This window comes from Denticeps clupeoides, chromosome 14 (genome assembly GCF_900700375.1).
Source record: "Denticeps clupeoides chromosome 14, fDenClu1.1, whole genome shotgun sequence".
Taxonomy (NCBI): Eukaryota; Metazoa; Chordata; class Actinopteri; order Clupeiformes; family Denticipitidae; genus Denticeps; species Denticeps clupeoides.
The window spans coordinates 20,820,341-20,845,758 of record NC_041720.1 but is presented as its reverse complement, the minus strand read 5'-3'; the positions used below and the strand labels follow the sequence as shown (position 1 = coordinate 20,845,758).

General features: G+C 43.5%; 1 protein-coding gene across 6 annotated transcripts in view; it reads left to right on the top strand.

The window, feature by feature from the left end:
* Window positions 1-22,870, top strand: part of LOC114763486 (adenosine deaminase domain-containing protein 1-like) — a 30,592-nt gene extending 7,722 nt beyond the window's left edge. For 2 of the 6 annotated variants that reach the window (XM_028953218.1, XM_028953216.1), the window contains exons 10-21: window positions 54-202; window positions 368-463; window positions 534-746; window positions 824-933; window positions 1,360-1,501; window positions 1,893-2,108; window positions 2,192-2,315; window positions 2,758-2,860; window positions 2,998-3,124; window positions 3,224-3,275; window positions 3,576-3,641; window positions 7,338-8,499. In XM_028953218.1, the coding sequence (XP_028809051.1) occupies window positions 54-202; window positions 368-463; window positions 534-746; window positions 824-933; window positions 1,360-1,501; window positions 1,893-2,108; window positions 2,192-2,315; window positions 2,758-2,860; window positions 2,998-3,124; window positions 3,224-3,275; window positions 3,576-3,640 (1,397 nt within the window). In that variant the 3' untranslated portion in view covers window position 3,641; window positions 7,338-8,499. Of the gene's footprint in view, window positions 1-53; window positions 203-367; window positions 464-533; window positions 747-823; window positions 934-1,359; window positions 1,502-1,892; window positions 2,109-2,191; window positions 2,316-2,757; window positions 2,861-2,997; window positions 3,125-3,223; window positions 3,276-3,575; window positions 3,642-7,337; window positions 8,500-11,497; window positions 11,688-11,955; window positions 12,311-13,470; window positions 13,645-15,996; window positions 16,069-16,209; window positions 16,336-16,439; window positions 16,564-20,070; window positions 20,242-20,916; window positions 21,147-21,257; window positions 21,505-21,801; window positions 21,935-22,670 lie in introns of those variants that run through there. The other 4 variants (XM_028953217.1, XM_028953220.1, XM_028953221.1 and 1 more) reach the window with 4 other exon arrangements.
* The last annotated feature ends 2,548 nt before the right edge of the window (window positions 22,871-25,418 follow it).

The window sequence follows — 25,418 nt, the reverse complement described above, 5'->3', positions numbered from 1 at the left end:
AATAGATTTAAAGGTTTGAAGATCTTTCCATAATTCCAGTTTCCCTCGAGCAGGCTGTAGGAGCCGAATGGTGGAGCTGGTGAAAGAGAGGGGGAGGAAGGTTGAGTGCAAGAGGAGGAAGCTGTTAAAGAGCCACGCCCGAGACAGGAGCCAGAACCAGCAGTCTCTGGAGATTGTGCAGGACCCCAATGAGTTCATAAAGGTTGGAGAGCTTTGGTGGAACCCCATTTGTTAGGAAAACTCATCTAAATACAGAATGCTTCAGCTTTAAGTGATATTTTCCCTTGATTGCACATTGTTTCTGTGTTATCTCCCACATTTCATTTTGTATTGCGGGTACTGAATGTCGGCTTCACCTCCCTCTCAGTTGTACCATGAATCGCTGCTCAGGCAGATGAAGCAGCTTGTGGAGTTTGAGATGCAGCAAGATGGAAGAATCACAGATGCCCTCTGCACTGTCTGGGTAAGTAGCGTCTTGCGTGTGTGTGTCCGTACGCAGGTTCTGAGTTCAGGGACCCTGTTCTGTGGTGCAGAGTGTGCAGCGTTCCTGGTCTGATGGCATTTCTGCTCGGTGGAAAGAGGCGGTTGGGGCCGTGCTTTCGGCCAGCTCTCAACTCTCAGCTGACTACTGCCAGCAGCTGTGGAGGACTCTGGTTCACAACCTGACCATCCAGCTCCAGAGCGGTCAGCCCTCCGGCAGGCAGCAGCTGCAGGACATCAGATCTCAGCTGGAGAGAGACAAGCAGGTAAAAAAAGAATACATGGAGCATCTTCATTTGCATATGGATTAATGGAGTACGTGGAGATTTGTTTTATTCTGAAGGCTTGGACTGATGAGGACTCGCTGTGCCGGGCCTGCCTGTGCCACCTGGCTGAACAGCAGATGAAGATCACCACATCAGTGGTTAACAGCCAGAAAGACCTTCTCCTCAGGCAAGTTCTTCATTTAAACTGTACATGCACTTTAGTCAGATCTTTATTGTCAATATTACCATACACACAGTACACAGCGTATTGAATTACTGTTTCACGCCAAGCAAAAAGATACAAAAGATCTAAAACTAGAAGTAAAAAGTACTAATACTAACTATATGGACAATAAACTAATACTAACTATATGGACAATAAACAGGTTTCAAGTTATGATCAGGATGTTGTAGACAAGAGAAAACAAAGACATGTGCAAGTAGTACAGTGTGCAAAATATGAACAAACACTTTTACTGATTTGCTATCAGTCTTTTGGTGGCAGTGAGTTGAGTGCTGGGACATGGGTGCAGCGAAAGTGCAGTTCCCGTCCCATCCTATTAATGAAATGCTGTTTGCTGTCTGTTCACCTGCTTGATGCTCTTGGCTGCAGTGCCGACGTGGTGAAGAAACAGCGCCTGCTGCAGTCTGCCTTCCAGCGACACTTCGTAGCGCGACACTTCTTCCTGAGGGGCCTGAGAGAAATGAGGCTTTCCAGACTCAAGCTCAAGCCACAGGAGTCCCCAGATGCTCGGGTCAGAGACACAACCAAATGGCACAGAATGAGTTATTAGGCACCATGCGTGCTCTTGTCTCCAGTAGCACCACAGCTGTGTGAGTGCTTCTGGAAGCTTCTAGCTTCCCTGTGACTCCGGTTCAAGCTGCAGCTTCCAGAGCCGAAAGCTCTTCACATCTCAAAAATACAAAACCGACGCATTTAAAAGCAAAACTACTCAAATACTCAAGATTTACTCAATATTTGAATTGAAGTCAGTTTGTTTTGCCCTATTGTAAGCTGTACACTCAGATAATGTCCATCATATTAAGACACAGAAATAGACAGACAAAATGTCTGCTGTAGATTGTTTGTCTGAAGAAATATTGTAATATTTCACCACACCGCTCCACAACCTGAATCTTCCACAGGAACTTCTGCTCATTGATACTGAGAAGCTGCTGGATGATGAGGCTCAGATGGTCACCCAGAGCCACCAGCACGAGTTCCTCTCTGAAGTGGAATCTGCCTCCAAGCTCCTCCAGGAATATTCCCAGCTCCTAATCGGCCATGCTCTGGCCTGGAGCGTGAGGCAACAGTTAGATGCGACGCGTCAGACCAGCCCAGCTAGAGATGATGGCCGTAAGGTACAAAGGAAAGGTGTTGGCATGTCCTGTTTGGGGTATTGCTCGGTATTTGTGGTGAATGTTGATATCTCTCTGATTTAAAGATCCAGTTGATCGAAGACATCACAAAGAGTCTAAGTGTCAGCACAGTCAGAACCTTGGTACACAACTACTACACTGAGATCCGGGCTGTTGCCAGGAGTTTCCTGGAGGAGAACAGCAAGACGGGTGAAGATTTCACCGCCGATTCACATGGATTTTTTATATATAAACAATAGATATTAACATTTATAAATTAGGGATGTGTATTGGCTAGGATCTCACAATACGATACACATCATGACACGTCAAGGTACGATTATATAACGATATATTGTTCTATTGTACATATTGCGATATTCACTAAAATTGTGAGTTGAAATACAAGATGTTCTGATTGGTCTGTCAAGTATCCAGCGGTGCAGAAAACACTCCACAGCACCACCCAGCTGCTAGATTTGTATACAGAAATATTGACGTTTGAAGTCCCTGTATCTATACAATATCAGCATGTAAAATATTGCTGTATCTGCATGTTCTATCACCCCTATTGTAAATGCTCCATGTACTGCAAATCAATCACTCTGCAAACGGATCTGGGTTAAGTTGAAGCATGTTGTGGTTCCACCAGATGAATGTGAGGCACAGTCAGGACCAGGACACCAGGTCCAGGTACTGCTGAAAGACCTGGCCCACTGGGCAAGAAAGCCTACTTCGACTGCATTTCAGCAGAGGTACACACACACAATGGATTGATTTCATCTTTAATGAAAAGATTTCAAAGATTTAGATTTTCAAATACATGAAGCAACAACTCCCTATAGTTTGCCCTGGTTGATTTCCTGAGTGCAGTTCTCATGCGGTCACACAGGGTGGAGCTGCAGAAGCAGCGGGTGCTTGCCCAGCTGGATCTGGAGCACCAGCTCTTGCTCACATCCTTAAGAGGGAAGAGAACTACCTTGGATAAGGCCAAGAGACGTTTTCATCTCCAGCTCCAGGTGAGCACAGTCCAGTGGAAATGCCTGTGCAATACATGAAACATCTGCCAGGTGCGTTGCTGCTGGCAACGATGCTTTCATGTCATTCTCTCTGTGCAGGAGGCAGAGGAGCACTTTATGGCAGAGCTGTTGGCAAGCCTTCCTATTCATGGTACATTTCCTCACAGATTTGTAGATTTCTAATAACTTCCAGCGATTCTAAAGGAGTAAAACTGTAGCCTCTCATCAGCTCGTTGTGTGTGTAATCATTATTGAAAGCATTAATGATTAATCATATTTAAGATTTATATGAAAACAATCACCTATCTATGTGAAGGGACACACCCTCCTCAGTTCTCACGTTGATGGGCTTTGTCATTTGTGTGCGTTTAAGACCCTAGCTTTAAATTTGTATGAACAGTAGCCATGTTTTCTTTGAGATCTGCTGCATTAAGGATGTGTTGTGGTTTAGGTGCCGATGACTGTGAAACCCCAGAGAGCAAGCGAGAGGGTGGCTCCAAAAATCAGGTTCTTTGAGGTGAGAGCACTTTTCACAGAAACACGGTACTTAGAAAGTGTCAGTCACCACACACAAAAATGGGGGTGGGGGTGGAGGTGGAGTTCGGTTTTCGGCTATTTTATCTCTTTCCTTCTCTCTCTCTCTTTTAAATCATGAATTTCCTTGTTTCTTGTGTTTCTAGAAAAGGGAAGCAATTAAGTGAAAGTGAAGTCATTGTGATACACATCACAGCACACGGTGCACATAACAAAATGTGTCCTCTGCTTTCAACCCATGAACCGCAATGGGCAGTGGGCAGCCATGACGGGCTCAGTGTCACCTCAGTGGCACCTTAGCAGCTCGGGATCTTCCCTATGGGGCTGCTTCCGTAACTGCTAGGCCACCACTGACCTGATTGTAATGAAATGTTAAAAGATGAGAGAAAAAGGAGGAAGCAGAATAGTAGAATCATTGTTAAATTAATTACATGAAATTGGTGGGCAATGACCGCATGACCTGGACTGATCATGCCGGATCAGAACTTGAGTGGTGTTTCGTTATTGGACTTCTGTGCAAGCCGCAGTTTTGCCATAACGAACACCATGTTCGAACATAAGAATGCCCATCGGTACACTTGGTACCAGGGTATCCACAGGTTGCAGGTTGATGATTGACTTTGTAGTCGTACCATCTGACCTGCGACCATATGTTTTGGACACTCTGGTGAAGAGAGGAGCGAAGCTGTCAACTGATCACCACCTGGTGGTGAGTTGGATCAGATGGCAGGGGAAGATGCCACGTAGACCCGGGAACTCCTGGCAGAAGAACCTGTCAAGATGGTCTTCAATTCCCACCTCCGGCAGAGCTTTGACTGCGTTCCGAGAGCAGTGGGGGGACATTGAGTCCGAATGGACCTTGTTCTGCTCTGCGATTATTGAGGCGGTATTGTTGGGTGGTAGTAGCCTAGTGGGTAACACACTCGCCTATGAACCAGAAGCATGGCGGGTCTGTGGGTCTCCAGAAGCAGAAGACAGGTACCGGACGGCCACGTGGGGTGCAGCAGTGGCGAGTCACAATCTTGGCCGTGGGAGGAGTTCGGAGCGCTCCAGGGGTATGGGGTGGATGGCCTTTTGTTAAGGGACATTCAGTCCCTGTACCAGAGGAGCGGGAGTTTGGTCCGCATAGCCGGCAGTAAGTTGGACCTGTTCCTGGTGATGGACAGAATTTCTAGGTGCAGTTGTGGTGTGGAGGGTGACGAGTTTGGTGGCAGGAGAATCTCATCTCTGCTTTTTGATGATGATGTGGTCCTCGTAGCTTCATCAAGCTCTGACCTTCAGCTCTTGCTGGGTAGGATCGACTAAGGACACGCTGGAGAAATTATATCTCCATTCTGGTCTGGGAACGCCTTGGGGTCCTGCCAGAGGAGCTGATGGAGGTGGCTGGGGAGAGGGCTGTCTAGGATTCCCTACTTGGTATGCTGCCCCCGCAACCCAGACCCGGATAAGCGGAGGAGGACGAGGAAATTTGTTAAATTAAGAATATTTGGGGTTTTATATGCATATTAGCATTTTAATGCTAACATCAGCAATGCTAACATCAGCAATGCTAACGGGGCAGGTCCAGGATGCGACGTGAAATTTGGTGACATTTGGACCAATTCTAATGTTAGCAGGCTAAGAAAAAAATGATAACTGGGCATGGCCACGATGTATCATGTGAAATGAAGTGATTTTTGGATGTTGGAGGGAATAAAATGAGGAGTGGAGTATAGGGGGATGAGTAAAGTGAAGTGATTGTCACATGTGATACACAGCAGCACAGCACACGGTGCACACAGTGAATTTTGTCCTCTGCATTTAACCCAATACCCTGAGTGAGCCCGGGGAGCAGTGTGTGGGGACGGTGCTTTGCTCAGTGACACCTCAGTGGCACCTTGGCGGATCGGGATTCGAACCAGCAACCTTCTGATTACAGGGCCGCTTCCTTAACCGCTAGGCCACCACTGCACCACTGCTGAGTGGGAGAAGGTTAAATATGTTTGAATTGGTGTATTGAATTACAGTGTAATAGGTTAAATATATGGTGGTTGAAAGTGTCACCATAGTTGATGTGTAAAAGGCATGGGGGTGAAAGGGAAGATAGATGAATGAAAAGGAGGTGTGGATGATAGGGGGATGAGTGGAAGAAAATTTAAATGTGGTTGAATTGGTTAGTTTGGTGAACATGTGAAACGTGGTGGTTGGAAGGCTGAAAGTGTGACCATAATGGCTCTGTAAAATGCATGGGCTGAATGGGAGGCTGGAGGGATGAAAAGGAGGAGTGGAGGATATGGGGATGAGAGGAAATAAGGTATATGTGGTTGAATTGGTTGAATAGGTCAAATATGTGGTGGTTGGAAGGCTGAAAGCGTGACTACTGTTGCTATGTAAAATGCATGGGAGTGAATGGAGGGATGGGATGTCCAGGGGATCATGGACATACGGAGTTATGTGTGACGCTCACTGCCGGCATGATTACATGTTGGCTGCTTGTTACTGTTGAGGTGTCTTGTCGAGGTGTTGCGGTTTATTACTTGAATGCGTATATGGGGAATACCATCACTAGGGGTGTTTTGAAGGTTTTGGTGCTGGTGTTTTTGATACTATTTTTGTGTGTTTAGCATATGCTTGTATTTATGGGTGGTTTAGGATATTGTAGGTTTAATTTGTATAGTGTTTTGTTGAGTGTTTGTTCGATCCAGGAGGAGGGGCTATTGGTGAGGTTTCCCTGTATTAGGCCTGACCGGAGGGAGACGGTGCAGCCAGCCAGACAGATGAAAACTCATCACTGCTCAGTATTAGTGCAGGACCAGGTTGGATTAGCCTGCCCTACTCAGTGTTTCATGTCTTTTGTTTTCTGTAGTTTCTCATAGTTTTCGGTTTTTATTTAATTTAAGATACTGTCTTTTTGTTCACCTTTAAATATTTGCAATTTTTGGGGGGGAAAAGTGGTTACCCAGTTTTTTGAAGAACAACATGAATACTGTGCAGCATTGTAAACATAAGTGAAATTCTAATGTTGTAGTATAAATGCTCTAAATGGACTGAAATCAATAAAATACTGTTGGTCAGGCTAATATGCAAATGAAAGTGATTAGTTGTCACATCACACACTACAGCACATCACGCAGTGCACACACAAATGTGCATTCAACCCCTCCCCTGAAGGCGCTATGAAAGGAGAGCAGCGAGTGTGTAGATGGTACTTTGCTCAGTGGCAAGTCAGCGGCACAGGTAATTGTGATTAGATGCTGAACAGCATCTTGTTTTTTTATTCTGGCCGTGGGAATTCAAGCTGTTCCTGAACCGGAATTTGCATGTAAACAGACGGCAGTAGTGTGAAGTGTGTGGAAGTGAAGTTATTGTCATTGTGAAGCACAGCACACGAAATATGTCCTCTGCATTTATCAATCACCCTTGGTGAGCAGTGGGCAGCGATGACAGGCGCCCGGGGAGAAGTGTGTGGGGACTGTGCTTTGCTTAGTGGCACCTTGGAGGCTCGGGATTCGAACAAGATTTTTGCTTTCCATGCCAAATTAATATTCTCCTGTGTGATTTTTGTTGCAGGAAGAAAGTGCAGTGCATTATTTTTTTGACTATTATACAGTCAGGGAAAGACAGCATTCCTTTTTTAGTAACTAACCCTTTTAAGTCATTATTGTGCAGTTTATCGCTTAATCTGATGTTTTTGGTGCAGATGGGATCCCAAGATCAGAGCTGAAGACAGAGGTTCTACAAGTGAATGGTGATGACATTGTATTGCCCACAGCCATCAGAGGGGTGACATGAGGACCTGTTTCATGTATATGTGTTGTGTAGCAAACGCTCCTCAAACAAGCCACAAAGAATGACTCATGACTGATTCTGAATCAGCATAGGTGGAAAGTACACATTTCGTCCACTCCAATAGCCTTAAATGAGCTCAATTGTAGAGTGCAAGCCAGTGTGTAAAATGGGCTGGCCTATATTGTCAAAAAAGGGACTTTTCCTGAGGTGCAAAAAAAAATCCCTGTCACTGAAAGTTATCCACAGCTGCCACCAGGGCACAGGGCCCGTGGCACAGGCAAATGCTAAGAGTGCCATCCATCAAGGGAGTGCCACAAACGGAAAAGGTCACTATAAAAATACTGAATCTTTTTTTCAGTTTTTTATATTAAAGTTGAACATCCATTTACCTTCTTATTTGGAAAGAAATAACTATAGACAGAGCAGGTCCTGTCCTGTCCTGTCCCGTCCCATCCCGTTAATGTTATTAATTGCGCAGCCCTAATCTGTACTGTCCTGCTAGTGGAATAGGGGTAAAATGATCATACATTATGGTATTTTTGGAATTATTGATTGTTTGATAATTTTACATATTTCATAATTATTGTACGTCTGACTACACTGCTCTGCTGGGTTTTAGACCCTGTCACTACCAGCAAATCATAAAAAGAAAGGGCCTAGACATTAGCCAATCAGAAAAGCATTTCTAAAGTATGTATGTAAAGCAGTATGGTAAAATGCAACACAACCACCAATGAAAAGTCATCTATGCTTTTCTGTTACTTATAACAGAATTGTCTGAAAATTTAATTGACCCCATTTCTATTATCTCTGAGCATCAGTTCAAGTACTCTTCGGGTCATAACTTATTTGACACAATGACAACTTAACTGCTGCTAACGTTGCCCAAGATAATTAGCATCAATTTTTTAATGTCGAGTGTCTGTAGCCTAAAATTTTGTTCTCCATCTAATTAAAAAGTTAAAGTGAAGTGATTGTCACATGTGTTACACAGCAGCACAGCACACGGTGCACACAGTGAAATTTGTCCTCTGCATTTAACCCATCACCCTGAGTGAGCAGTGGGCAGCCAGACAGGCGCCTGGGGAGCAGTGTGTGGGGACGGTGCTTTGCTCAGTGGCTCCTCAGTGGATCGGGATTTGAACCGGCAACCTTCTGATTACGGGGCCGCTTCCTTAACTGCTAGGCCACCACTGCCCCTTAAAAAGATCAAGTGGGCAGTGGTGGCCTTGTGGGTAAGGGTGCTGTGCTGTGGGGGCACAAGTAATCACTTTCACATCTCAAGTTCATATTTTTTTAATCAAGTATTTTAAATTTTCAATTGTTTTATTTAAATAAAAGAATGTCTAAGACAATGCTATGCAGTTTCTTATGAATTTATCTACACTAGCAGTGGAACATATTGTGATGCAAGGGGGCGCTACCTAAAATCTGGCCTAGGGCTCCAAATATGTTAGGAGCCCATGAGAGGAGTGCAGTATGCACAGACAATAGTGATGTAACGCCAATGTACCATCAGAATCAAATAAATCACGCCCATTTATAAGTTGTTTTTGAGTGCATGCATGAGGAAGGTGCAAAAATGTAACCTTGCTTTAGCTTTGCAGTGTGTGGGATTTTAACCTTTTTGCCTTGGTTTAGGAAAAAGTGATACATCTGACCCACCACATTTTCCCCTTTCACGAATACTGGAAGATGTTGAAAGATGAGTAACTGGGAGGGTACTAGCAAGTTTGACTCAGTTCTGTAAACGGAAGGAACAACCCATGTGGTCCGGTTGTGTGTGTGTGTGTGTGTTATATACACTAAAATAATACATCCTAGAGCTTAATGAACAAAATATTCTTATTAAATACGTACATAGTTGAATGTGCTGAGAACAAAATCACAAAAATATTGATTGAAATAAAATTTTAACTCATGGAGGTCTGCATTTGGAGTCACTCAAAATTAAAGTGGAAAATCACACTACAGGCTGATCCAAGTTTGATGTAATGTCCTTAAAACAAGTCCAAATTAAGCTCAGTAGTGTGTGTGGCCTCCACGTGCCTGTATGATACATGATTAAAGTTAAAGTGAAGTGATTGTCACATGTGATACACAGCAGCACAGCACACGGTGCACACAGTGAAATTTGTCCTCTGCATTTAACCCATCACCCTGAGTGAGCAGTGGGCAGCCATGACAGGCGCCCGGGGAGCAGTGTGTGGGGACGGTGCTTTGCTCAGTGGCACCTTGGCAGATCGGGATTCAAACCGGCAACCTTCTGATTAAGGGGTCGCTTCCTTAACCGCTAGGCCAGCACTGCCCCTTGATGTCCCAATTGACGTCCTAATTGGATTCAGGTATGGGGAACGGGCGGGCCAGTCCATAACATCAATGCCTTCATCTTGCATATGGTCTCACAGGGGGTCATCTCAGTACCTAATGGAAGTTAGGCTACCTCTGGTGAGCCCCAAAGAATTTGCCAAACATGCTGCACAGTGTTGGGCGGTAAGCACGTCCTCCACCTCATACCGGCCTCCTGGAGTCTGTTCCTGACCGTTTGAGCAGACAGAAGCACGCCATGAACTGCACTAACAAGGTTTGAGACAAACTGCATCAACATGCTGCTATTAGATCCTGGAAGTGTAGGCAGTGCAAAGAGAGTACATTAATCTGTAGCTGCTGGCTCATAAATGTTTCCACATCTGCGGGTTTTTTACTTTTTGACCTTTTCCATCTCAATGAAAGCTGCAAGGAGGTGGGCAAAGGAAATGTCTCATCTATAAGCTGCATTCTTGAAATACAAATGACAAATGCATGCTTTCCACAAAGGGCAATAGACAGGAGCATTGGTTCATTTTCCTAAATTTCCTACATTGAGCAATGCCATTTGTGGAGCAGTTTTTTCTTTTAATGTTTGTGTGTGAAAGAGAGTTTCTAGTTTGGTGTAGGCGTGAGAAAGGATATAAACCCACAAAGCTTTTATCAGCGCAATTCATCAGCTGACAAATTGAAACAAAAAGTAAAGAAGGATAACGGTTCCTTATTTTGCAGATTTACTTTGTACTGCAGTAGTTTAATGTACATGTGCCTGCCGAGGTGAGCTGAAATTGACTCACAGGGGCAGTCCATCTAGGGGGTGGAAAGGAAGGAGACCGTTAGTCCAGGGCACCAACGTGACAGACTAATCTAGTGCTGAACAACATGGAACTCCCTCTCCCACATAAATGTTCATTTCCAGTCTGGATATGTACACAGTGCATGCTTCATTCCAGACTACGGGGTCTTCAAACACAGGTGAAGCATGTTGGCACTGCAAGGGCCATCTACGACACGGACGCAAGTCTCCTGGTTGTGTGAATAAATGCGGTCTAAGTGATGGTCAGTCTCCATGGGATCTCAACTCCGTATAAATCACGGTTCTACTGCACCCGATTCTACTGAATTATGCTTGTTATTTGGGAGTGAAGCTAAAAACATGCAGGACCTTTACCCTCCCTGGACTATAGATCAATTGCTCTGCACTCCAAATTCAGAGGTTTGTAGAGGTAAATTGTAAATTCACAATGACAATAACTTCACTTCCACACACTTCACACTACTGCAGTCTGTTTACATGCAAATTGTAGAGGTAATCTCCAATTTAGAAAATACAATGTTCGAACATTGGCTGGTGCCCCAGTGCTGTGGCTGGACCTGGTTAGAACCAGCACAGCATCAAAATGTTCTTCATTGTGAAGATCTTGGCCACACCCTGTTTAAGATGAATACAATTTTTGGCCAAATGCTCAATAAAACATTGATTCATTTTCAAATTTTCTACACTATTGTAACCTTTCAAACCATAATTGAATTTGAGAAATGCCCCAAGTCCCACCTTAATATCACAGCACAGCTAATGTGATTATCGTTTTTTTTATTATTATTTTTGGGGGATACTAATAAAATAAAATGAAATAAAATAAAAAGCACAGATTCTGGCGGGAGGAAGAGGTGCATGCCGGGACGGCATTATTAAATTTGAGAAATGCCCAAAGTCCCGCCTTAATGCCACTGTACAGCTAATGTGATTATCGTTTTTTTTTTTTTTTTTTTTGGTGGGGGCATACTAATAAAATAATATAAAAAAACAATACATTTCTGGAATAGAAGCAGTTCCAGAATGTTCTGGAGAGAGGGGCGTGGCTCCGCTCCCAGATTCTGGCGGGAGGAAGCGGTGCATGCCGGGACGGCGAGTGAAAGGTCAACCTATTAACCCAATTTATGACGTCTGGTCGTGAGTGTAATTTCTACTATTTGTGCAAAACGCAGCAAATGTTACTTGGCAGCTTTAGTCTCAAAATACAATTTTTGGACTTAATTTTTAAAATTTTTGGACTTTAATATGTGTGCCATTCTTGACGACACTAGTCCAGGCTGCTAAGCTAATGTTACAGGGCGGGAAAAGGGAGCGTTTTCAGTCGTTTCATTGAATATCTCCATTTTAGTTGCGGGGCCCACGCTGTTGTTGAATACTACTCGACTTTTATATGATTTCCATCTAGAAAATGCTGCAGCGGGGAAGATCGTATTACATGTCGAGGGGAACCAGATTCTCCTGTGCTTCGGATCGCAGCGTGGCCGGCCGGCCGGGTTCAGCCCCGTCCTTCACATTTTACTCCGCCAGCGACAGCCCTGCCAAAAGCAGTGAAGTACCGACCGGATCGTCCTGCATTTCTATCGTCCCCGTCCCGTGTAGGGTGACCACTTGCTGCGACTTTACAGATTCCAAACCAAAAGTGGAGCTGAAGGAGCTGATCAAGCGCTACAAGCGCGGAGAGACGCATGCGGTGTCGGCCCTGCACCAGCTGTCGCAGGTTCTCCAGGTCCAGCTGGAGATAAAGGAAACCGTGACCACAGGTACCTGTTGATGGAGAACAAGGAACAGCAAAACACCACGTGACTTAGAAATCGAATTCTCTGGGTTCTTACAGTCATTAAAAACCTTGGAATTTGAATACACAATAAACATATACAGTTCTGGAAAAGTAATTGAAATCTGACACGTGAATGTATATTATTCAAGATTCAAGCTTGGTTTATTGTCAGTATACACAGTATACACAGCTTTCATGCTGAACCACACCAATACCAGGCCCACAGGTCAATAAGCCAATCAGAAGTAAGGATAAGGCGGGACAGCTAAATTCTGCAGTGACTGGTGGACGCGTTCTGAGAGTGGGAGTCCTCCTTTTATAAAATGTTTCTCTAATATTACTGATCCAGGAATAGCCTAGTGAGGAGAGAAGAGAATGTTCCTACGTGTATTTTCTTTCTCTAACTCAATTGAAACAAGCTGTCCATCTGTCAGTAATCCACCACTGACGGCACGCTGCGCCCTGGGTTCATGAGGCCAGATTGTGCCATCACATGCACGCAGAATGATGTGATTTTATATAATGAGCACATGGACTGAAGCGACAATATATCATGGCATTCTGACTAAACTGAGACCGACTGCTCAGTCTTACTTCAGTCTGTTCCTGCCGTTCCTGCCATGCTCCAGACTGGAGGAGTTGGGAATGCAGAGTAGAGCTGGAAATGTTTTTTTTTTTTTTTTTTTTCAGTTCATTCAAACTCACATGGTAAATGATTGGTCAGCAAAAACAAACAACTTGTCTATAATAACTAACATATTTTTTATGATTCGCTGCTTTTAAATTAATGTAGGAAATGTTGAAATGTTATAAAATATTAATTTGATTTGGAAATTTCTGCCACCATTGTTGGGTGATGGTGACCGCATATACAGCATAAATAAAACTCGGGCTAACTCCTCTTCTTGGTGAGTATTTATTATTACAGGGGGTTTAATACTTTTTACAGGGTTTTATTCAAACACCACAACTCCGTAGAAGCCACACCCACCCTGCACCACCCTAGCTGGCTGCAGTATTACTGTAAATGTTATTTCCCAATATAAAGATTTTGTATTAGTATTTAAAGTAATGATAACAGTTCATTATTATTATTTAAGGCCTAATCACTTTTTTGGTCTGTGTGTGTGTTTGGGGGGGAAGGTAATATCACTGGGCTTTACTTTGCTTTCTGCGCTGTCATTGATGGGGTGGTGCACGAGACCGGCATGGGCGTGTCTAAGAAGGAGGCCAAAGCGAAGGCAGCCCAGCTGGCACTGAACAATATCATACCTGCATTGGAGAAGGATGGCGTGCTGCCCTGTGCCATGGGAACAGGTAATTTTATACATCTACGCTTGTGCACACTATTATTAGTACAATGCAATTACAATTCTGTTTTTGTGAATTATACCTGTAAAAAGACAACTAAACCATAACAGATTGGTATTCTGCGTGATACTAGGCAGCATAATAAAAAAAAATTTAATGGCAACATTTCTTAGTAAGGTTTTTGAAAGTTAAAATAATGCCTAATAAAAGATCAAGGCAACTTTCAAGAGAGGATATATCACTATATTTGGCAACGGTTTTTGGAGGGACTGACCATTTTTGTATAATTGATGAACAAGGAGGTGCGTCTCCTGCTGAAGGCACGCAACAATGCCTTCAGATCAAGTGATCAACAAACATGTGACAGGCCTACAACATTTCCAGGGCATATCTGAAGAGGGGCATTAAAAAGGCCAAGCACTGCTACAAACTGCAACTCCCTTCTAGCTGGTCTACCTCTATGTACCATCCGACCTCTACAACTAATACAAAATGCAGCAGCACGACTGATCTTCAACCTTCCCAAATTCTCCCACACCACCCCTCTGCTACGTTCCCTCCACTGGCTCCCAGTAGCTGCACACATCAGGTTCAAAATACTGATGCTGGCCTACAAAGCCAAACATGGAGTAGCACCATCCTACCTCACCGCCCTTATTACACCTCGCACTGCACCTCGTATACTCCGAGCCTCCAGTACTGCTCGCCTGGTCCCTCCATCTCTGAAGGTAAAAGGAAGACGCTCATCTAGACTCTTCTCCGTCTTGGCCCCTCGGTGGTGGAATGAACTTCCATCTCAGTCACTGAGCACCTTCAAACGGCAGCTCAAGACCTTCCTCTTTAGAGAAGATTTAGATGAACTTGTAACCTTCTTCTTGTCTGACTTCTGTATAGAAACTAGAACAGAGTGAATAAAAAGATTGTATTCATAGTTGGGGTCCTAGTGAACCAGAACTGATCACTTCATCCATGGTAACATGGAAGCACGTTGTAAGTCACTCTGGATAACGACGTCTGCCAGAAACCTTAAATGAAAAATGTACAAACTAAAGCTAGAGGAATACTTCCCCAACGCTGATCCTCGACGCTTGTGGCAGGGCACAGACTATAAACCCAGCAACTCAACCCCCACAACCACAAATGTCCTCTTTTTGAATGAGCTTAACAACTTTTATGCTCGCTTTGAAAGAGACAACAAGCAACCTGCTGTCAAGATCCCCTCCTCTACCGACCACTCGCCCATCATACTCACCTCCTCAGATGTTTGCACTGCACTGAGTCGGATAAACGCGCGCAGGGCTGCTGGACCAGACGGCATCCCGGGGCGCGTACTTAGAGCATGTGCAGAGCAGCTCGCTGGCGTATTCACGGACATTTTTAACATGTCCCTCACCCAAGCAGCTGTTCCAACATGCCTCAAATCCACCTCCATTGTACCAGTGCCGAAACATTCTAGTCCAACATGCCTGAATGACTACCGCCCTGTAGCACTCACACCCATAATCATGAAGTGGTTCGAGCGGTTAGTCCTGGCACATCTGAGGGACTTCCTCCCACCAACTCTGGACCCACACCAGTTTGCGTACCGTAGCAATAGGAGCACAGAGGATGCAGTCTCCATAGCGCTGCACTCTGTACTCACACACCTGGACAAGCAAAACACATATGCACGGATGCTGTTTGTTGATTTCAGCTCAGCATTTAACACTGTCACACCCCCCCCTTATACCCATTTTTTTAAATATGTTCATATTTATCCATCTCCTGCACATATCACTTTATGTATACACATAACTTATTTGACCTTTATCCTGCACTGGCTGCTTATTGCACTTCTGGTTAGACCTAAACTGCATTTCGTTGCCCTGTACTTGTACATGTGTAATGACAATAAAGTTGAATCTAATCTAGTCCCCTTGTGGTCTTTGAAATCTAGCTTTACATACGTATTGACAACTGAACCAGTTTCAAAGCGCAGATAATTCAAAAGCAATTTGCCCATCAGTCATTCATATGGCTATTATGACATTCCCATTCACTGGTTTTCCAAACCTCAAACTGGTGGTAATGACGTTCAGACACTTTAATTAGGTTTGAAGGGTTTGATATTTTGGGTATTTGAGTCTGCGGTGGATGCAGCCCTGCAATCAGAAGGTTGCCGGTTCAATTCCCGATCTGCCAAGGTGCCACTGAGCAAAGCACCGTCCCCACACTCTGCTCCCCAGGCGCTTGTCATGGCCGCCCACTGCTCACCAAGGGTGATGGCTTAAAGGCAGTGGACACATTTTTTTGTGTGCATGGTGTGCTGTGCTGCATTGATTCACAGTGACAATGACTTCTCTTTGATTTTTCTTTCAGTGCCGCCACCATTACCTGTTAAGGAGAGAGTTTCTGCTCTGTCAGAGCCGTTTCCTGGGAGGGTCGTCTATGGCAAGAATATTTTTACCTCTTGTACTCACAGATCTGTTTTTATTATAGACACCATTCCTTGTTTGTGGCAGAAATGTATTGCAATGCTGCAGTGCTGAATAAGGGGCTGGAATGAGGGCTTGCTGTTCCTTTTTAAACCAGAGAGGAAAAACCCGCTGTGGCAGCAGGTGCCCAGTGTAGTGAAGGAGATGGTCACCAAGCTGATGGCCAGCTGCGCCGAGCTGTCCGTCTGTGCCAGTACAGTGGCGGCATTCGTTGTGCAGTCGTGTGAGTCAGCAAATGCACAGTCATGTACAATCATGTAAAGTAGGACAGTGTGCAGCTTTAGAGTTTTCTTGAAGTGCTGCTGGTTGTGCATATGTGTGTTGCAGCCTCTGGCTTTGAAGTGGTGGCTGTTGGAACAGGGGACATCAACACAAAAGAGAGCACAGCTCCCAACGGACGCGTTCTCCATGACTCCCATGCAGTTGTAACAGCACGAAGGTCGCTTATGAGGTAAAACGGCCATTGCATAAAGGGATTATGGCCTGCTCATATCTGTAAGATTTTTTGAGAAAAATATAAAATCCTGTATTTGGTGTAGAAATGATTTCTGGTTTGCAGCTGTCTTTTTTCCAGGAGGGCTGAAACAGTCAGCTATATTAAATGAGTCAATTAGTTACAATATAAATTGCATCCTTACGAAATGGCTCCTATTTAGCAGAAGGTTATATAAATTATATAAATATTTATGGCACAAGACAAGTAAAAGACTTCACTCAAAAAAGCCACATTAGCAGTAGAAAACATGGCCAAAAAATGGCGATTTAAATCATAGTTTATTGATTGTAAGATGTAGGGCTGCACAATTTCTTAGGGCGGTGGTGGCTTAGCAGGTAAGGAAACGGTTCAAATCCCTACCCCCCAAGATGCCACTGAGGTGTCACTGAGCAAAGCACTGTCCCCACACATTGCTCCCCGGGTGGCTTTCATGGCTGCCCACTGCTCACCAAGGGTGATTGTTAAATGCATTTTGTTGTGTCACCATGTGCTGTGCTGTGTTTTACAATGACAATCACTTCATTTTCATTAATCCAATTGTGATCATGATTTTGGCTGCTACGATTAAATTAAGCTACGTTGGCGATATTTACATATAAATAACCAACAAACTAAAGCTTAGACTGAGTGGTAACCTCAAATTATGAGATGTGACATAGTGTCCCTCATTTGTGGTTGAAAAAGTTTTCAACCCTAATAAGGTGTACACACCCTAGATAAATACTTTAGATGTTGCATTCAGCCTTTCAGCATGTGTTGTGGAAATCTTTCCAGCAGCGAAGCATCTGAGGACTTGCAACGTGCGCAGGGGGAAAGTCGCGATGAGGACTCCCACCTGTTAGTAAGTTCACAAGCATTTATATTTCTACCACTCTAGGTGGCGCAAGACAGGAAAACAGCCTCGCACCGGTTAGAACTACGGCGCCAATCGGGGTCACAGAATCTTTATTATCAGCTTCTGTCCAGCAAAAGATTTTAGCCTTGTGCGTCACCTGTCTTCTGACTGTTCCATGACCAAAGGTGAAACACGTGAAATGTGCAGGCTTATACATTTTCCCTTCACGCATGCATCAAATTCCACCATCATATTTCCAAGCTAATTCAACCACGCTTCTCTGACTGTACGAGCGAAGATGCCGGAAGATGCACGTGCGGCTATAATAACGGCTATAATTATTCATGTTACAGAGCAGAGCATCTGTCCCACTCCCAGAGATGACACCTGTATATATGGTATAGTTAGTTCATTGTCTGTAGTTCCTGACAAATCTATCCAATCTATCTCTGTTTATGGACCTGCCCTGTCTATAGTTATTTCTGGCTAAGTAAGCCTTGTTCAGCCTTGTTTAATTACTTAGTAAAATAATGAACAATAGGGATTAAAAATCATGATTACAGCATTTGTGATGATCATTTTGGCCATAACTGGGGTAGATGTTGCAGGAAGGCACAGATAAGGTTTTGCTAGGTTCAACAGTGTGGGGAAAACACCCTCCATTTTTCTCCCACCTTTTTTGGATATTGAAGTGAAGTGATTGTCACTTGTGATACACAGCAGCACAGCACACGGTGCACACAGTGAAATTTGTCCTCTGCATTTAACTCATCACCCTTGGTGAGCAGTGGGCAGCCATGTGTGGGGACGGTGCTTTCCTCAGTGGCACCTTGGCGGATCAGGATTCGAACCAGCAACCTTCTGATTACGGGGCCGCTTCCTTAACCGCTAGGCCACCACTGTCCCATTGTGAAGAACATTATGGCTGCTACAGCACACGATGACGCAGTAAAATGTGTCCTCTGCTTTTAACCCTCACCCTTGGTGAAACACAGTGTGAAAGGGGAGCTCTGAGCAGGCGTCACGCTTGGTGTGTTTCAGCGTGTAACAGGCTAACAGTTTGTCTAGTGCTCTTTTAAATGCACACGGCACTAGGCTGTGGGCAGGGTTAGTCATCTGTTCCGGTTCTGATGCAGCTTTACTTCTTCATCATGCATGCAGGAACCGAGCAGACTGGTCCAAGCTACCGTGGTCCCTTTTATTATTTCCTGTACATATAAATAGTGACGTTTTGGTATGTATACCCGTCTCAAGTGAGAGCGGTTACAGACATTTACCCGGGAGTTGTGGAACTGCGGTGCTGTGAGCGTAATAAAGAGAGTGTGATGGAGACCCCAGCGGCGGTGTGAGCTCGTTCTTCCAGGTGCTTCTTCCTTCTCTGTAAGCTTCACCAGAGTTTCCTCCACGACACAGACCAAACACGTTACAGCGTGTAAAAACCAGGCGGCATCAGGCAACCGACGTTAGAAACGCCACTTTTTTCATAAAACCACATGTTAAAATTCAGCTAAATTATGACCCATATGGCCTTGTATTTTTCCTTGATCTCCGCTCGCTTTTTGCTCCGCCCTGTCTGCTAGCATCAGTGCATAAGAGACCGTGTTTTTTTTTAAATAATCAAATGTCTTACAAGCAGTCGATTATGAAATTAGTTGCTGACTCTTTTAGTAATCAGTTTTTATCAATTTAATCGATGCGTTGTTGCAGCCCTAAAGAACATCTTAGCTTCCTTCCTCACCATTCTGATGTTGCAGTGATGCCTAATTGGTGGCTGCCATTCTTTTACCAATAAACAAGAGCATGGTAACTGACAACTATTATCTCCAAAAATATCTTTTTGACACATTTCACAATTAGCGATATCTTTCAGTGGACTTATGACTAGTCTAAATTCGATTAAAGAAATATGCACTAAGACTTTTGGCTAGTCACAATGAATTAAACCTATCTAAAATGTACATTACTAATAGTCAAAGTAGTTTTCTCATTCAAGTCCATGAGACATTCCAACTAGTAAAAATGGAGTTGTAGATATCTAAAATTACACGATTGACCTGCTGAAAATCCAAATGTAGATATCTTTAACCATCATTCTTACTAGTCAAAGTTCAATTAGATATCTTGGAGAATTCTGTTTTTGACTGTTTAAAATGCATTTCTAACTTTTTGAAATGTAATAACTGTTATTTGAGTAAATCCTGTTAAATATTTAATAGGCTTGCCATATGCATCTGCTTTTTGAGCTGAACTCCACTATGTTTTTACTGGTCTGAAAGCAGAAGTGCAAACTTCACAGCGTGCAAAGCATTTGGCCTGGCCTGCTTTTACTTTTAATTTCTTTACGGAGGTAGTAGCCTAGTGGGCAACACACTCGCCTACGAACCAGAAGACCCGGGTTCGAATCCCACTTACTACCATTAAGTCCCTGAGCAAGACACTTAACACTCAGTTGCTCCAGGGGGGGACTGTCCCTGTAACTACTGATTGTAAGTCGCTCTGGATAAGGGCGTCTGATAAATGCTGTAAATGTAAATTTCATTATAGAACATATCGCAAGTTATCTAAACAAAGAGCACTTGTTTAACCGATATAATTTTTAATGTCATTTAATATCTGTTTTAACTCAGGTATTTCTATAGACATTTGCTGCTGTTCTTCAGTAAGAACAAGGCTCTGGAGGAAAAATCCATTTTCCAGCACAATGAGACAACCAAACATCTCACCATGAAGAGTGACATCACCCTGCACTTGTACATGAACCAGCTTCCCAAAGGACCTTCACAGATCCCCTCTAACCTGTAAATATCTTTACCCAGAGGCATGACTATACTTTTGATGATATAAATATTTGCTGCAGTCCATAATAAATAATGTTCATATTAGGATTAAGTGAAAAAGACCTACTTTACTGTAGTTCAGTACCTGTTATAAATGCATGGTTTGATATTTTCTGAGGTGATATGCAACTGTCAAAAGTTTGGTTGCACCTACTGTGTGGCATTTATGCTAAGGTGGAGCCATTTTGTAGAATCCAATTCAAGAAATATATTTAGTATTTTTTGTATCAGGAGAAAGGGAAGTATGCCTTCATGGCTGCTTTGTTCACTGTAGTCATCATCAAAAAATGTAAGAACATGCAGAGGTCATGGTTTCATCCACTGTGCCATGGAGGGGCTGAATTCTCAGGTGCCCATGGTAACTTTTATTGGTCACATTTCCCTACTTTAGACCACAACAATTTTAAAAAAGCCAGCCACATCCTGGTGGGACTGATAGAATTTGTATATTTTATATTTAAATTAATTTAATTATTTTAGAATGAATGTATGAGTAAACCATAAGTTCATTTTATATAGAAATTGTAGAATGTACAGAGAACATGCAAACATCTACCATTATGACCAGTGTATGTATACATTAGAACCAGTTTTAATTCTTCAAACACACTGACATGATCTAGTTCTCTTTTACAGTCGATTGAACCCACTCTCCATCTCAGCCTGGGAGCTGCACAACCAGCTCAGCCTGCATGGGACCATAGAGGGCAAGGTTTTCTCTGTCTTCTCCACCTTTGACCACTCTGCTTCGAAGGTGGTCAGCATGTCTGCCACAGACAAAATCACCCAGTGGCAGGTGCTGGGCTTCCAGGGGGCACTACTGAGCCACTTTATTGAGCCCATCTACGTCAGTAGCATCTTCATAGGCAAGTCCACCATTTTTTTGTTCTTGTTGCAGAGGTTTGAAAGTGGAAGTAATGTGTGTGTGTGTGTGTGTGTGTGTGTGTGTGTGTGTGTGTGTGTGTGTTCATTCTCAGGATCTGAAGGCTGCGGTGACACACGTGGCATGGAGATTTCTGTTAACCAGCGTGTGGATGGTGTCACATCTCGGCTGCCAATGTATTACTGTGTGTACCGTCCTCACATTTTGGTGGTGCCTGCAGTGATGCCACCTGCGGCGTCCGTTGACCAAATGTCTGCTCAGAAGACCCTCTGCATTAACTGGTGCCAGGGGGACGTATCCCTGGAGGTGGTGGACGGCCTGCAGGGTAAATCTGTGGAAGAGTAAGTGTGATGCCCTTTCCTCCGTCATATTTGACATTGGTTTAGGGTCATTTTGATTGGCCATCTTCCCACCTGGAAATAAACACACATCAGACAGTAGAACATAGTTCCAGCCAAAGTAAATACCAGACACGTATGTCTTTTTTCTGACACAACAAATGGTATAGAATTGCCATTGATGGGGGATCTGGAGACTTGCATCTCTTACGACCCTCTTTCATTGTTCATTGTACCTCAGCAATCTTTGCACTTATATGGAGCCTTGTGAGGGTTTATGACTTGCTTGCTCTATTTCAGATCACCATTTAGGAGTGGTCCTGCTCTTGCCAGCCGACTCTGCAAATTGGCTATGCTGAGCCGTTTTAGCCTTGTGGCCAGAGAGTCCCAGAGAGAAGACCTGCTGGCTGCTGTGTCCTATCGAGAGGCCAAGGTGAGAGGTCATCATTCGCTCCCGCACCCAGCAAGTTTTCATTGCAATCATACTGCCATCAGAGGAGGAAATAGAGGTACTTGGAAGGAAATTAACTGTACTTCTTTAGTCAAGTAAAAAAAGACCAAATAAAAAATAAAAGTTGCTCTGCGGAGAACAAAGCTATCTGAAGCTCATGTAATATTATTACAATTGTAAAGGAATAGCATTGAGCAGGAACAAACATGATGTATTAGACAAGCAGTGAAAAAACAGTAACAAGGCTGTGTTGCAAGGAGTAGAGAATTCAGATAATTCAGATTAAAATTTCAAAAGAAATAAGCCCTTCAATCCTCTTCTTATAAGGATGCAGTAGCTGATTGAAATTGTGCATCACCATAGTGAGCAGTGGGCAGCCAGGAAAGGTGCCCGGGGAGCAGTGTGTGGGTACGGTACTTGGATCATGCGGATCTCAGTGGCACCTTGGTGGTTCTGGATTGGAAGTTTGCTTCCTCACCCACTAGGCCACCACCGCCCTGAGGCCGTGCATTTAAGGGCAGAGAAATATTCATTTGAGTAATCATTTCTGCAGACTGGCCTGCATGCACACATAACAACAAAGACACCATAATGTGCAGTGCAGGTCTACCCAGATCAGTGAGTGACCTCTGATGTAAATGTTGCTATTATCAACCGGTTTTGGAATTAAATGGAATTTTAAAAAAGTTGTGTTTTGTCTGTTTTACTTCCGATTTAGATGATGGCCAAACCATACCAGGAGGCTAAAAGTGTCCTCAAGTCCTACCTAGCCCTGAAGGGCTATGGCTCATGGATTGAAAAGCCGCCAGTGAGCGATCACTTCAGCATATGAGCAGTCAAGTCTCATCTTCATCTGGCTCCTTACTCTGAATCTTACTTTGTATGTTGTCCACCTAGAGATGTATGGGTAATAGCTGTCTGGACAGAGATCTTTTTTGGGATTTGTTTTGCTTTGTCTGCATTGTATTTCTGTAAAATATCTTTTTTTTGTTGTGGTTGATTTTCTTCTTGTTTAATAAATGAAAATACTGCAAGTTTAACGGGAACAAATGAATACATATTTTCTAATGTCACGTTCAGTAGGTCAAACATCAGTTTGGTAGAGCCTGTGGTCAACACGTGGGGATTTAACAGACTCTTATCCAGAGTGACTTACAGAAGATGTGATCATTCAAAACCCCTCTTTTGGTTCACTAGGACCTGATCTGTAATAACACAGAACCCCCACCCCCCTTTTAAAATTGATCTAAGAACCCTATTTAATCAAACTAATTCCTAACAAGCTACACCAACAAGAAGTACGCTTGTATGCTTTTTTAGGGAATTCAATGTTAGTGATCCACCGAATGAGCCACCCAATAGGGCGGGGTTAATTTGCATAGGGCCGCCTGTGGGGTTAGTGAGGCAAGGTTCTACCAACACCGTGAGTGTTGGGGAGTTAGTGGGCTGTTGCCTGGTAGTTGGGGGTAACTGGAGTAGATGGGGGGGCGTATGATGATTCTAGGTGAATGCCCCCCGTTGCCCTGCTACTGACCTCTAGTTGTGCTGGTACCTGATTCTAAAGGTGCTGGCTAATAAAAGGCTTCTCAGATCTCTTTTTTTTTTTTTTGTAGTTGCTACATTTCCAGCATTTACCAAACGCCCTTATCCAGAGCGACTTACAATCAGTAGTTACAGGGACAGTCTCCCCCTGTAGACACTCAGGGTTAAGTGTCTTGCTCAGGGACACAATGGTAGTAAGTGGGATTTGAACCTGGGACTTCTGGTTCATAGGCGAGTGTGTTACCCACTAGGTTACTACCACCCTGTATTACTGCCCCTGTGTGGTTGGGAAATGCAGTGGTGTACACATGCTTTGGCACCCTTTAGTATAGTTACTGATGCTCTGAATAATTTGCATATATTAACAGTAGTGGGCAAATGCATCAACAAGGAGAAGCTGTCTATATTTTGTCCCAGAAGCACAAAGTTTTGTTATGGAAATCATATGCATTCCAACCACACGTTATTTCAGATGAATTATGAAGCTGTGGGGATGTGAATTCTGTTTTTGGATTCTGGGAAACCTAGAGCCATTTTTAAAAAATTCACCCACCTTCTGAAAATGAGCAAGTTTGGTGTAATTATATCAGACTGAATCTTTAATGTTCCATTTGACCCCCAAATTATTGATGTTTACTGGATATTAATTTTGCAAAGGAGCTGGCCACCATTCCCACTTCCCCTCCCTGTTCTGCATTCTTCCTGTCAGGGTCGCCACAGCATGATTGATTTGGCAAAAGTTTTATGCCGGATGGCCTTCCTGATTCAAATGCCCTGTATACATTCAGCCCCCAAATACCAGGGAGGTGTATGTTTTTTGAGAATTTAAATATAACAGGACTGGAGAAATAGTATATTAAAAACATCATCTATTCATTTAAAACGATGAAGACAGTTACAAATAATAAAAATACATACTTAAAATAGTACTTTGAAAAGAGAGGCGCTCTCTCACTGTGGACTTTCTGTTCTGGTTGTGCCTGGACATTTATATGTGAGATGCATTAACGGTTGAATATGATGGTGCCTTTTTATCTCTGCTCCACTACCTGTCCAACACTGAACATCAAGCTTCTCCAGCTTTTTAAATCCAATAATACAGGGAGTGCAGAATTATTAGGCAGGAAGGAATAGGAATAATTTTATTATTGAACAACAACCATGTTCTCAATGAACCCCAAAAAATCATTAATATCAAAGCTGAATGTTTTTGGAAGTAGTTTTTAGTTTGGTTTTATTTTTAGCTATTTTAGGGGGATATCTGTGTGTGCAGGTGACTATTACTGTGCATAATTATTAGGCAACTTAACAAAAAACAAATATATACCCATTTCAATTATTTATTTTTACCAGTGAAACCAATATAACATCTCCACATTCACAAATATACATTTCTGACATTCAAAAACAAATCAGCGACCAATATAGCCACCTTTCTTTGCAAGGACACTCAAAAGCCTGCCATCCATGGATTCTGTCAGTGTTTTGATCTGTTCACCATCAACATTGCGTGCAGCAGCAACCACAGCCTCCCAGACACTGTTCAGAGAGGTGTACTGTTCCCTCCTAGTAAATCTCACATTTGATGATGGACCACAGGTTCTCAATGGGGTTCAGATCAGGTGAACAAGGAGGCCATGTCATTAGTTTTTCTTCTTTTATACCCTTTCTTGCCAGCCACGCTGTGGAGTACTTGGTCGCGTGTGATGGAGCATTGTCCTGCATGAAAATCATGTTTTTCTTGAAGGATGCAGACTTCTTCCTGTACCACTGCTTGAAGAAGGTGTCTTCCAGAAACTGGCAGTAGGACTGGGAGTTGAGCTTGACTCCATCCTCAACCCGAAAAGGCCCCACAAGCTCATCTTTGATACCAGCCCAAACCAGTACTCCACCTCCACCTTGCTGGCGTCTGAGTCGGACTGGA